General features: G+C 42.3%; 1 protein-coding gene across 3 annotated transcripts in view; it reads right to left on the bottom strand.

The window, feature by feature from the left end:
- The window catches only part of LOC130114262 (ethanolamine kinase 1-like), a 28,124-nt gene extending 14,954 nt beyond the window's left edge, over window positions 1-13,170 (bottom strand). For 2 of the 3 annotated variants that reach the window (XM_056282077.1, XM_056282079.1), the window contains exons 1-3: window positions 10,700-11,175; window positions 2,870-3,132; window positions 188-328 (exon numbers count right to left, since the gene is read on the bottom strand). In XM_056282077.1, coding sequence (XP_056138052.1) covers window positions 188-328; window positions 2,870-3,132; window positions 10,700-10,840 — 545 coding nt within the window. In that variant the 5' untranslated portion in view covers window positions 10,841-11,175. Of the gene's footprint in view, window positions 1-187; window positions 329-2,869; window positions 3,133-10,699; window positions 11,176-13,047 lie in introns of those variants that run through there. The other variant, XM_056282080.1, reaches the window with a different exon arrangement.
- Window positions 13,171-14,664: the final 1,494 nt, after the last annotated feature.

Below are 14,664 nucleotides of genomic sequence, written 5' to 3'. Positions count from 1 at the left end.
GAGCAAGACAACTCAGCTGCTCCAGTCGACCACAAGCTACAGGTGGTTTCACAGTGATGTGAAGACAAGTGACTGTTCAGGACAGTTGATATTGCTGAAAATAAGAGCGGACACTTGGTTTTCCACTGGGAGAAAAAAAATGAGCGGTACCTCCAACTTTTCAACATAGAAAGACATTTTTGCTCACCTTTGCTTTGCTGGGCTGTCACTGATATTGTTCTGAACCAGTGTGAGCAGCTGAGACATCTTGGTCCAGAGCACAGGTTCAGCAGGCAGACCGCATTCAGCCTGGATTGCGTGGATTCTCCCCATCTCCGCTGCGATCAGTCTGTGGAGAGAAAATATTTTCCCAGATGAGCCCGAGCCTCGTAGCTATTGCAAAAACAGCCATTAACAGAGATGGAACAAAACTCCCTTCACATTTATCACTGTTATCTTGTTCGCCTTTTCAAAAAAAGGGAAAAAAGGGAGCTATTTCATCTATGACCTTTTGACCACTTTAGTGCTCAAGGCGTCTCAATTGTGACGTTTCGGGTTCTGAGCATCCTGCTCATTGGGTATGAGAGGGAGAGAGGTGATCGATGTCTGTCTGTCTCGGCCTGGAGTTCGGCCCTCGCTCTCTGTGTTGTTTCTCACTGTCCTCGGGTTGCAGTAACAATGCGGGTAGGTGCCTTACCGTGAACGGGGGAGGCGTGACTGAGCAGCATTGCACAACATAAAACCATATCAGTTTTTTAAGGATGTTCATACAGTTGAAATGCTCATTGCACATGCATGCGTACATATGTTACTCACACATACTTCATGTAAGACATGCATAAATGCATGCTAAAATATCCACTTGTGAATCTCAAAAAGGTTCACAGAGCTTCAAAATGTTCTGTTTGTTGCCGTTTGTGAACAGAAGACAATACTTAATGAGCCCTTAAAAGGGTGGGTAAACTGTGTTTTGCTGCATTTATCCTCTACTACACCACTAATTATATTATATTATATTATATTAGTATGTAATATTATATTATATTATATATATATATATATATATATATATAAAATCCAGTGATGATTGCTTATGGCATGAAACAGGCTTGTATTGTCTCATAAAGAATTTACTTGACTCACTGGATTATTTTGCTCCTTATTTGTTGAGCACTTTCTCTACCGTTGAGTGTTTCTTTTAACAAAGTTATATATAAATATACACACACACACATATACACACACACACACACAACATCCATTGCATGTTGTCCGTCTTGGGAGAGAGATCCCTCCTCTGTTGCTCTGACTGAGGTTTCTTCCTATTTTTTCTCCCTGTTAAAAGTTTTTTTTGCTTTTTTTAGGGAGTTGTTCCTTATCCGATGAGAGGGTCTAAGGACAGGATGTTGTGTTACTGTAAAGCCCACTGAGGCAAATTTGTAATTTGTGATATTGGGCTATACAAATAAAACTGACTTGACTTGCATCGTATTATACTGTTAATTGAATAGCCTCAGGTTTTACTCGCTACATGAGCCATATTTGATTTTCAATATGCCTGTACAGGTGAAACACTCAACAGTGTAGTGATGCAAGGTGAAGGATGTTATATTTATGGCAGATGAAGATAAAATATTACCCCACATTCTATTCACATGTATGTGGAACATGTTTGCAGATATTTAATTTGGACGCCTCAGTGATGACACCCGTTAGGTAAGGCATCTGATTTCACTTACTTTGGTGTGCACATCACACACACACACACACACACACACACACACACACACACACCACCACCACCACCACCACCCATTTAGATACTATTGGGAGACGCCCCCAAAATTCACAGTGGCCAAGAGCAGAAGATTATGACACTGAATGTGAAGGAGGAGATTGTTGGATTGTTGGAGAATGACAACCTCATTCATCAACCTTGCCTGGATGAATAATGTTCCAAACATCCATCCATCCATCCATTATCTTAACCGCTTATCCTGCTCTCAGGGTCACGGGGATGCTGGAGCCTATTCCAGCAGTCATTGGGCGGCAGGCAGGGAGACACCCTGGACAGGCTGCCATCACAGGGCTGAAACACACACACACACACACACACACACACACACACACACACACACACACACACACACACACACACATTCATTCCTAGAGACAATTTAGTAAGGCCGATTCACCTGACTTACATGTCTTTGGACTGTGGGAGGAAACTGGAGCCCCAGGAGGAAACCCCCACAGACATGGGGAGAACACGCAAACGCCACACAGAGGACGACCCGGGATGACCCACTAAGGTTGGACTACCCCGGGTCTCAAACCCAGGACCCCACGAACCACTGCGCCACAGTGCCGCCCTGTTCCAAACAGATATATGTGAAAATCAGAGCTACTGACTCACATACCCTTTTTTAAGAAAGGCCTAAAAACTTTCCTCTTCAAGGCTGCTTTAATCCTCAAAGTGGTTTCTGGTAGCACTTTGCAGTGGATGTGAATTGGCGGCGAATGTTATAGTAGTTGCTTCCATACTTAGTTAACTAATGCTTCCTTAAACACCATTAATATTGGTGTGTACTATTGCGCCTTTTTCTTCTTGCCCGGCATGATTTGCCCGTGTGTTTTGGCATGTGGCAGTGTACATCCACTTTGTGCTTTGATTCTTCTATTTCCCACCTCTCAATGCTCTCGGGCACACCTACACACGATGACGATGCACTCTTGGCTATGACACGATTCCTCTGTAGTGCTCTATGATGCCAGCTGGTGACATTCGAGTGTATCTTCTAACCGCTCACTCTCTTGTAAGTGGCTTTGGATGAAAGCATCTGCTAAATAACTGAATGTAAATGTAAAAAGCAGAGCCACAAGCAGAGACCTGTAGATGGACGGCTGCCACAGGAGTTCATCCTCCAGGACCTCTCCCCTCACGAACTCGTAGCAGATGCCATTCTTGAAGCTGCAGTAGATCTGTGGGCCACAGCCATTAGCGTGAAACACCTGGAACATCTCCACCTCCCTGTCCCGGTTGACATAGAGCCCCGTCATCCTTCCATACACGCGAACCAGCACACTGCCAGGCCCCTGAAGAGAGCCCACGTAGCAGCCCATCAGCTGGTTGGTGATACCTTCTGTGAACGCCTGCAGTTTCAGTGAAATAAAGGACCAAATCAAATACTGCACAATAATTTCCATGTTGGCTTTTTCAAAGCTGAACACACAAAATGCAAATAGAAATGAGGGGTCCAAACATGTTTTATGCAAGATAATTGTAAGGTACCGTGAGTATTAGTTGCATCTGTTGTCTACAAAACCTGGCTTTGACCCTTATTCTTCCTAGCACTGGTCTTGTTGTTAAACTGGCCATCCAAAAGTTGCATCTTATTCCATTTATACACTGACCACAACCCAAGCTTCGTACAAGCATCAAAATGGAAAGATGGAAAGACACATGGAACCAGAAACACTAGGCATCCCAAGGGTGGGGATTTGACAGATTTGGATTTCATTTCAAAACTACCAAGCTGAGCCACCACATCTCACCTCATACAATTTAGCACCCATGTACTGTATATTACTCCATCACTCTGTGTACAAGGAAATATTTTCTATTGTGAGTCACTCCACCTCATAAACCTAAACAATCAGCTTTCCCCTGTGAGGACTCCTGTCTTGATGACTGGCAGGAGGTTGGTGCAGCCTGCAGCCTCCTGCAACCTCCTGCAGCCTCCTGCAGCCCCCCTCCTTGAGCATCCTGAAGCTCAAAAGGCAGAGTTGTGTATTGATGATCAGTGGACACAACACCCATATTGGGAATATTTGCATGCATGTAAGTTACAGTTGCACTATGAAGCAATATTGGACAAAAGAGGCATTTCATCTGAGGGGTAAACTGGCTTGTGATGTGTTGCCTTGCATTACAGAGTTTATAAAACTTAAAAACATTGGGACATATGATCAAGAGCACAGTATGGACATTCTGTTGATTATTGCAAACCACGTGGGCTTTGGCTTGAGAACAGAGTCCTGGGTTGGGGTCCAGATCAGGACTTTTGTCGCATTTCTTCCTTTTCTCTCTTTATCTTGTATTTCCTGCCTCTATTCAGTGTTCGGTCTAATAAAGGCTAAAATGCCAACAAAAATATGTATCTGTCAAAGTGTTTTTTAACACCTGAATTACTTTTTTTCATTATTTTATTCCTTTCAAAAACAAACATGCCTTCGTGGTTTGCATTGAAATGGGTGTGGGGTAAAGAGACAAACTAAGAGCGGTTGCTTCTGAGTTCCAATTCATTGGAGGTTGGTGGATGATTTCTCGTGAACTTGAGTTCATGGGAGTTTTAGATTCATATGAGCGTTAAGATTGAGATATCCTTTTAAGAGAAAAGCAAGAAAAAAATCACAAAGCAAATGAATATTCAGGCTGACATTTAACCAAATAGATGTACACATAGATACACCCATAGATATAAAGTCCATGTAATGAACTGGCATCCTTGACTATTTCATTCATTCAGTGCATTCTTTTGAAAAGCAGCCACTCTTCTTAAATATCATAGCAGGGAAGATATAGCTTTTCATAGGTGATGAACTGGTTTATGTTTGAGATTGGATATTCATTTTAACTCTTGCATTTGGATGAACTATATGACTGTGGCATTTGTTCGTTTGCCCCCTATTCCCTGTTGAATGTTTGCCAGCATTGAATTTACTTCCACTATCCGCAAGGCCTTCTCTGTTCTTCTGATGGGCCCTGTATTGAACAAAGTTTTTCATCTCGAGCTGGAGTGAACAAATAGGACAACCTTGACATTGAGTCCAGTCAAGTTTACTTGTATAACCCAAATTCACAAGGGCTTCACAATCAGTACAATATACAACAGTATACGATGTACGACCCCACCCCCCCAGCCTTGGACCTTAGACCCGAATGAGGCAAAACTACACAAGAAAAACTTCATCAGGAAAAAAAATATAAGAGAAACCTCAGAAAGAGCAACAGAGGACAGACGGACATGCAATAGGTGCCAAATGCACAGAACACACAAAAGTAACAGAATTATAATGAAACATCATAGATTACACAGAGCAAGGTAATGATAACCCTATAATTATAATACATAAAGTATATAAAACTATAATACATAAAAATATAAAACTGTATAATACATAAAGTTAATGCATAAAATTTAGCAAATTAAAATGTGCTGGGTAATAAAATTGTAAAAAGAGTGCAAGGCAAATTTAGTGACCATCTAAGATAACATCAGGAAGCCCACAGATGCAGGGAAGAGCTAGTGGGATCCCCACGCCCCAAACCCAGCTCTGCTCAGTGGGGCCCTGAAGAGAGAATCGACTCCACATACACACAAGAGGCGAGGCAGACTAAGACACAGCATTCACACTGAGAGAAAAAGATGAGTGATACCGAACAAATAGTATTAAAGCAAATTTAAATGGGAACAGCACAAACGATAGCATTAAATCTCCAGCATGGTGGGTGTTACGACCCTCGGTCTGGAGAGGGTGCAACTATTAGTGTACTGAGTAACAGTGAGGTGAGGGTGCAACACAGTGAGACATAAACGTATAGATATAAATATATTTATTAACAATGACAGGACAAGGGAACCGAACGGTTGCCAAAACAAACTATTAACAAAAGTAACCCACCCTTGACAGTGCTGAAAAGCACCAAACCTAAAGACAAAAAGGTGGCAACCGCTGCTAACCTAGTGTGTCTAACAGAGGTAAGCTACGTGATGGGGTGTTTGCCCATGGGCATCTTACCTTGATCCCCTCGCCCAAAAGAGCTAAACAACTAAACATAACTCAAAATAGTCACAATGCAAACTAAACCAAAACCGGGCCAGACGTTACAAACACAAAGTAACTACATCACACAAACTAAACTAGCTGGCCGGTGAACTGAACACATGTGGGGGTTTAAATGGGAGACTGCACAGCTGATGAAAATTGGATGATTCGTTGACCGGTTGATTAGGTGATGAGGAGCACCTGGCGGATACCTGAATGTAGAGTCAGAGTGATACAGGAGGCAACACAAAACTATACGGACACACCCGTGGCCGTAACAGTGGGCCTGTGGCCAAGGGAAAACAGGATGCATCACAAACAGGCTCCGAAGTCTTCAGGTGGTCGAAAGAAAAAGAGAGATGATCCATGGTCATCAGAAAGTCTGCTTCCGGTGTGGGAAGATGGCGGCACAAATTCACATTTGCAGCGGCCTCACCCAGTACCGGTGTGGGAAGATGGTGGCACGAATTCACATTTGCAGCGGCCTCACCCAGTACCATCCATGCAGTGTTTTTGTACACGTCAGTGTCTAAGTTTGTCTTTGTTTGATGGCTGGGAGAGCTTGGTCTGGTCCATCCTGTGGGCCCAGCGACCACGGTCCTGCCTAGAGCTGTGCCCGAAGAGGTAACACCGAAGGCTAAGCTAACTGCAAACCCACGCAGACCGGCAGTTCCGACAGTCATCCTGGCTGGCGTTCATTCTCCTGGACAGTGATATATATATACACTACCGTTCAAAAGTTTGGGATCACATTGAAATGTCCATATTTTTGAAGGAAAAGCACTGTACTTTTCAATGAAGATAACTTTAAACTAGTCTTAACTTTAAAGAAATACACTCTATACATTGCTAATGTGGTAAATGACTATTCTAGCTGCAAATGTCTGGTTTTTGGTGCAATATCTACATAGGTGTATAGAGGCCCATTTCAAGCAACTGTCACTCCAGTGTTCTAATGGTACAATGTGTTTGCTCATTGGCTCAGAAGGCTATTTGATGATTAGAAAACCCTTGTGCAATCATGTTCACACATCTGAAAACAGTTTAGCTCGTTACAGAAGCTACAAAACTGACCTTCCTTTGAGCAGATTGAGTTTCTGGAGCATCACATTTGTGGGGTCAATTAAACGCTCAAAATGGCCAGAAAAAGAGAACTTTCATCTGAAACTCGACAGTCTATTCTTGTTCTTAGAAATGAAGGCTATTCCATGCGAGAAATTGCTAAGAAATTGAAGATTTCCTACACCGGTGTGTACTACTCCCTTCAGAGGACAGCACAAACAGGCTCTAACCAGAGTAGAAAAAGAAGTGGGAGGCCGCGTTGCACAACTGAGCAAGAAGATAAGTACATTAGAGTCTCTAGTTTGAGAAACAGACACCTCACAGGTCCCCAACTGGCATCTTCATTAAATAGTACCCGCAAAACACCAGTGTCAACATCTACAGTGAAGAGGCGGCTGCGGGATTCTGGGCTTCAGGGCAGAGTGGCAAAGAATAAGCCATATCTGAGACTGACCAATAAAAGAAAAAGATTAAGATGGGCAAAAGAACACAGACATTGGACAGAGGAAGACTGGAAAAAAGTGTTGTGGACGGATGAATCCAAGTTTGAGGTGTTTGGATCACAAAGAAGAACGTTTGTGAGACACAGAACAAATGAAAAGATGCTGGAAGAATGCCTGACGCCATCTGTTAAGCATGGTGGAGGTAATGTGATGGTCTGGGGTTGCTTTGGTGCTGGTAAGGTGGGAGATTTGTACAGGGTAAAAGGGATTCTGAATAAGGAAGGCTATCACTCCATTTTGCAACGCCATGCCATACCCAGTGGACAGCGCTTGATTGGAGCCAATTTCATCCTACAACAGGACAATGACCCTAAACACACCTCCAAATTGTGCAAGAACTATTTAGAGCAGAAGCAGGCAGCTGGTATTCTATCGGTAATGGAGTGGCCAGCGCAGTCACCAGATCTGAACCCCATTGAGCTGTTGTGGGAGCAGCTTGACCGTATGGTACGCAAGAAGTGCCCATCCAACCAATCCAACTTGTGGGAGCTGCTTCTGGAAGCGTGGGGTGCAATTTCTCCAGATTACCTCAACAAATTAACAGCTAGAATGCCAAAGGTCTGCAATGCTGTAATTGCTGCAAATGGAGGATTCTTTGACGAAAGCAAAGTTTGATGTAAAAAAAAATCTTATTTCAAATACAAATCATTATTTCTAACCTTGTCAATGTCTTGACTCTATTTTCTATTCATTTCACAACATATGGTGGTGAATAAGTGTGACTTTTCATGGAAAACAAAAAATTGTTTGGGTGATCCCAAACTTTTGAACAGTAGTGTATATATATATATATATATATATATATATATATATATATATATATATATATATATATATATATATATATTATTTATATGTGTTAGTTTGGATATATGTTTTCTTGTAGTTCTTGTTGTTTTTGGATATCTGTTTTTGTCTTTGTGTTGCACTGCTGTGGGCTGGAGGAAATTATGTTTTGTTTTATTTCATGTGTGCAAGTGCATGAAATGAAATAACAAATAAAGTGTTTCTGATTCTGGTTCTGATTCTGATAAAGGAAGAAAAATTGTCCTGGAAAGTGAGACAGAGAGAGAGAGAGAGAGAGAGAGAGAGAGAGAGAGAGAGAGAGAGAGAGAGAGAGAGAGAGAGAGAGAGAGAGAGAGAGAGAGAGAGAGAGAGAGAGAGAGAGAGAGAGAGAGAGAGCGGGGGACAAGTGCAAAACATAAGCACATGTGCTCAGAGATACAAACAGAAGGTTAGCATGGTGCCATGCCTTCAGAAAGTTTAGGAATGTTCTCGTCTGCAGGACAAAACAAGGAGATTGCCACTGAGCCCTACAGTCATAAATACACTGAGACTGAGACCCTCCCCAAAGAGGATAGTTGTGACAAAGCTCAGAAAGAAGTCAAACTACCAAAGGCATAAACCAACTAGTTGAAAGCTAATGAGAAGAGATGGGTTTTCAGACATCTGATGAAGTATTCATGCTAGTGGATCAAGAACCACTTGGATGTATACCAAGTCTTGTGATGGACATATGCTCAAATATCTTCTGTCATATAGATTAACATGGCAGAGCAAAAGATCACGGTAGTAAATATTGTCATTTCATGACAAAACACGCTTGAATATAAACTTTCATGAATTAATGATAAAGATAGCCACATGTTGTGGCTACAGTTTATTTTCTGTATTCAAATAATTCCCTCAAATTATATATTTGCATGTATCTGAGTATATAAAGATATATTCAGAATTAATCAATCTTCAGAATTATTTGATAGACCTTCAGGGGAAAAAACTCTTTATGATTTCATTAGTATTTTAAGAAAAGAACTATCAAATATAGAAATACAGCAACTGAGAACATTCACAGACAGCAACTGTGTTAGCTTTACAGCATAGTTGTTCTTTTCCATAAAATCTGCTATATCGATTTTTACAATGCACAAAGCATCAACACAATATATCACACGAGGAGCTGCTGAGGGGCAGTCTAAGCACCCTTTTGTGTACATAAGTGGACCCGGTCTAGATTGAGAGGTCACCCACCCAATGTACTGTCACCTAACAAATATAAACCCTATCTCTCTGAAAAATTGAACCTTGTGTTTGCACATGGGGCTGGAATGGCATTATCATACCCAGAACAGATGTTGAACCAACAGTATTCCCAAGGTCCCAAAATATTGTATACTCTTGTTTTCCAGCTCCCTCAGCTTTATTTGGCTGACTTTACAATGGAAGCAGACAGATCTCAGGAACATGCATGCTTCATGAAAGCTGGTCCACTCAGCCACACTCTCCGAACCTTTGGGCTGGACTCAAGATTGGGTCTTCTGATATGAAAATGGGATCCCTGGAGCAGTTCCTAATCCTACTAAAACAACATATCTTCAGAGCCATGCAGAATCCCTGTATCTATGTCACCAGATTGTACTGGGTAACTCCTGGCCCAGCGTCTACTGAAACATCCTGACACGACACTGAAAGTCCAGACTTAAAACAATTAAACAAAATACTAGATAGATAGATAGATAGATAGATAGATAGATAGATAGATAGATAGATAGATAGATAGATAGATAGATAGATAGATAGATAGATAGATAGATAGATAGATAGATAGATAGATAGATAGATAGATAGATAGGCGAGTACACATACATGTATACAAACATACACACATTCATAGATAATAAAGCAAATTGATCCTAGATATTAGCAATTCTCAATTGTGACATGTAAATTCATCCCTTTTGTGGGGTTTTTTTAAATTCTTTTTTATTTCTATTTTTATTTGCTCTTTTATATGTAATTTAACAATTGGAGAAAACTGAATAAGCCCTTTGGGCTACTTTCCTCCCCTACATTTTTTTAATATTATGGAAAAAAGAAAGCCACTTTATTTGGTCGTTGTATAGTTGTTTGGTTACAATGAAATGTGTTCTCTGCATTTAACCCATCCTATTGCATAGAAGCAGTGAGCAGCTGCGGTGCCCGGGGACCAACTCCAGATCTTCTTTCCATTGTCTTGGTCAGGGACACAGACAGGAGTATTAACCCTAACATACATGTCTTTTTGATGATGGGAGGAAACTGGAGCATCCGGAGGAAACCCACACAGACAGGGGGAGAACATGCAAACTCCACACAGAAAGGACCTGGGACAGCCTGGGGTTCAAACCCAGGACCTTCTTGCTGTGAGGCAACAGTGCTAACCACTGGGCCAACGTGCCACAATTATTATTGTTATCGTAATCTTTCTTAAATGTATCTATTTCTTTTAATTGTGCAAATGAATTAACCACTAAATGATTCTGATCCTCAGCTGAATATACACTTGCCTTCATCTGTATGTCCTCTGTTTTCCACTGAGGACGGAGTCTACTAAGCAGCTCCAGGATGCCTTCATGAGGCTCTTGCTCATCGACATGAACATCTAGATGGAGAAGTTGGTTCCCAGCTCCAATAGATCCACTTTCCATTGTCAACAAGTGCCAACGAATTCAGGGTAAAAACCTCTAAGATCAAGATGCTGCTGCTCGGAGTTTCTCGGAGGAGTTTGAAATAAAATGTCATTTACTTCTTAGGCTACTTGACTGGTGTGCAGATGTCAGAGTTCTGCAAAACTTGATCCAAAGTCAGACTGACGTTCGAGTTTAGATGGTCGAGTGGATCAAAGACACACTACAGAGTTCAGCAAAAGAGGCATTAAAACCAGGTTCATTGACAGCTCCAAGATAATCAGCTAAGTGTCCAGGTGTATCAAACAAAAAGCTTTCTCAGTGTTACTAGACGTGGTGCTATCCACAACACAGCTTCCTAGCCTGATACGCGCTGCAATGTGTTAGCACGTCACTCTAGCTGTCCAGCCATGGCTCCAGTGACTCAGCATACCAGCTGGCTTATAAGGGGCCAATGTTCCCATGGGCATCCCCATCACCACCGCTGCAATTTGGGTTAACCTGTCATCAGGTGGAGTTTACATATTAACTACCTGTGTTTGGACCTCTGGGGCAAAGGCCCTCAGCACTGTGTTCAATACAACTCAACAACAGAAATGTCTTTTTAGGGAGACACCAGCCCTTAAAATTAATCATATTCATCAAACTTATTGATGCCAATCTTGGAGCTCTGTGCAAAACCTGCTGATAGGGGCATGCTTATAAGTAATGACTAACTATTTTACAAATGGCTAATAGTTAGTTAATTAATTAATGTGGTTTAAATATGTAATAAGATGTTATAACACATTCATAAAAACACTTTTTTTGGTTGCCAGGTTAGGAGCCTGCATTTTATCAAGAGATTGATTCTCCATATTCTCTCAGAAATCATGTGACCGGCGAGGAATCCCAATTCACATTATTTGCGATTAACATGCCTTGAAAATGTCGCGCAATCCATGCACAAAAGCCGTTACAATGACAGCAGTGCTAGTGGATGACGTTTTGGCTTGTATACTAGCAGTTAAATTGAGGGTTCATGCTTGGTAGTGGTTAGAAAGACTGCTGTAGAGCTAGTTTGGTCTTCTCACGTGGTTTCTGAGAGGATGTCTGTGGAGACGCTCCCATGTGGGCCAACCCAGTCTTTTTTTTAAAAATAAAATAAATAAAACCTTTGACAGCCTGGTAACAATCACCAAAAAAAAGATCACCTTTACATTCAATAGCAAGACTGATCGATATAATATGCAGTGCTGAGCAGAAAGCCACATTTGTGTGAATACCAATTGTCCGTCTTCTTTTCCCACCTGACGCTGCAACAGGCTGTTTTAATGCATTCAAGCCGTGAGCGTTTCTGACTCCGTGTGCAGGGATTTTGAGTCCACAGCATCATCTTAACTCCAACCATCCATTACGCTTCTGCAGAAAACCAAGTTTAAAACAGGAGCACAGCGTCTTCACATGTACAACCTTCGGCATCATGAGGCAACCAAAACAGAAAAGCCGAAATCTATTGTCTGATCTTAATCATCGTGAAATCCAGAGGACCCATTAAAACATCATGCAAATAGCTCATTCCAACATGAGCTTTAATGCTAGCTCAAAGCCATGGAAAATGTCGACAGCATCGCTCCATAAACACAAAATGAACTTCATAAACATTGGAGCAGCATGTTTTCAGTCTGTTAAATTATTTAGATGTTGGGCCAATGTTTACCATTTCGCATCATTACAGTAATTGCTTAGAAGTCAAGATTGTGGCGATCGTCTTTAACTGAATATTTTGCAAGCTTTTAGACACAAATGAAATTCACTTGCCGTTAAAGAGGCTCTCGCCATCAAAGATGGTATGAATTGAAAGAGAGATGAGTGCATGGATTAAAAATGTGGGAGCAGCTGCTAGAGTCGGTACCTCCTGACCTCTCCTGACTTGGACCTCTTAAGCGTGGCGACACGAGGCCAACGGTAAAGAAGACAGGACACCCACCCGGACATGCACCAAATGCATCCTTTACATCACTTTCTTGCACTTTTTCCTCCACATCAATAACTGAAACAATGGAGGGTGAACCAAAGGAGTTGAATCAAGTGCAACTGGACTTGGTATACCAGTTGCACTTGATTCAACTCCTTTGGTTAACCATGACTTGGATGAATGAGAACGTCCACAGACAATGGAGGGTGAAGACATTAAATATGGTCTTGTGAAGCGCCCAGGTAGCATACTGGTCTATTCAGTTGCCTACCAGCATGGGGATCGCCGGTTCGAGTCCCCGTGTTACGTCCGGGTTGGTCGGGCGTCCTATGTGTCCTGGTCGCTGCACTAGCGCCTCCTCTGGTCAGTTGGGGGGGGGGGCGGGACTGGACGCGCTACGTCCCCCTGGCGAGACTCCTCACTGTCAGCTGATAAGAAGCGGCTGGCGACCCCACAGGAGGCGTGTGGTGGTCTGCAGCCCTACCCGGCTCGGCAGAGGGGGTGGAGCAGCGACCGGGACGGCTCGGGAAAGTGGGGTAATTGGCCAAGTACATTAGGGGAGAAAGGGGGGGGGTCCAAAATCAAAAAAAAAAACAAAGGTCTTGAAATGTGGGCCCTGAGCCTTTGAAATTAATTATTTACAATAGGATCAACAGAGAGTCTATTTACTCAAGAGCATGTGAAAGAATGACTAAAGTGAGTTAACTTCTGCAGGGTTTTACCTGACTTTCATACACCGATTAAAGCACAAAGCACCAGCATAAATACGCTAGATCCAAACATCTGTGACTCTCTATGTACAGTGGCTTGCAAAAGTATTCATAGCCCTTGAACTTTTCCACATTTTGTCATGTTTCGACCACAAACATAAATATATTTTATTGAAATTTTATGTGAAAGACCAACACAAAGTGGCACACAATTGTGAAGTACAAAGAAAATTATACATGATTTAAAAAAAATGTTTACAAATAAAAAACTGAAAAGTGCGGTGTGCAAAAGTATTCAGCCCCCCTGAGTCAATACTTTGTGGAACCGCCTTTTGCTGCAATTACAGCTGCAAGTCTTTTGGGGTATGTCTCTACCAGCTTTGCACACCTAGAGACTGAAATTTTTGCCCATTCTTCTTTGAAAAACAGCTCAAGCTCAGTCAAATTAGATGGAGAGCGTTTGTGAACGGCAGTTTTCAGATCTTGCCACAGATTCTCAATTGGGTTTAGGTCTGGACTTTGGCTGGGCCATTCTAACACATGAATATGTTTTGTTTTAAACCATTCCATTGTAGCCCTGGCTTCATGTTTAGGGTCGTTGTCCTGCTGGAAGGTGAACCTCCACCCCAGTCTCAAGTCTTTTGCAGACTCCAACAGGTTTTCTTCCAAGATTGCCCTGTATTTGGCTCCATCCATCTTCCCATCAACTCTGACCATCTTCCCCGTCCCTGCTGAAGAGAAGCACCCCCAGAGCATGATGCTGCCACCACCATGTTTGACAGTGGGGATGATGGTGTGTTCAGAGTGATGTGCAGTGTTAGTTTTCCGCCACGCATAGCGTTTTGCATTTAGGCCAAAAAGTTCAATTTTGGTCTCATCTGACCAGAGCACCTTCTTCCACATGTTTGCTGTGTCCCCCACATGGCTTCTGGCAAACTGCAAACGGGACTTCTTATGGTTTTCTTTTAACAATGGCTTTCTTCTTGCCACTCTTCCACAAAGGCCAGATTTGTGCAGTGCACGACCAATAGTTGTGCTGTGGACAGATTCTCCCACCTGAGCTGTGGATCTCTGCAGTTCGTCCAGAGTCACCACGGGCCTCTTGGCTGCATCTCTGATCAGTGCTCTCCTTGTTCGGCCTGTAAGTTTAGGTGGACGGCTGTGTCTTGGTAGGTTTG

Source organism: Lampris incognitus, chromosome 6 (genome assembly GCF_029633865.1).
Source record: "Lampris incognitus isolate fLamInc1 chromosome 6, fLamInc1.hap2, whole genome shotgun sequence".
Taxonomy (NCBI): domain Eukaryota; kingdom Metazoa; phylum Chordata; class Actinopteri; order Lampriformes; family Lampridae; genus Lampris; species Lampris incognitus.
The sequence above is the reverse complement of the archived record's forward strand: the minus strand, read 5'-3'. Positions and strand labels throughout refer to the sequence as shown.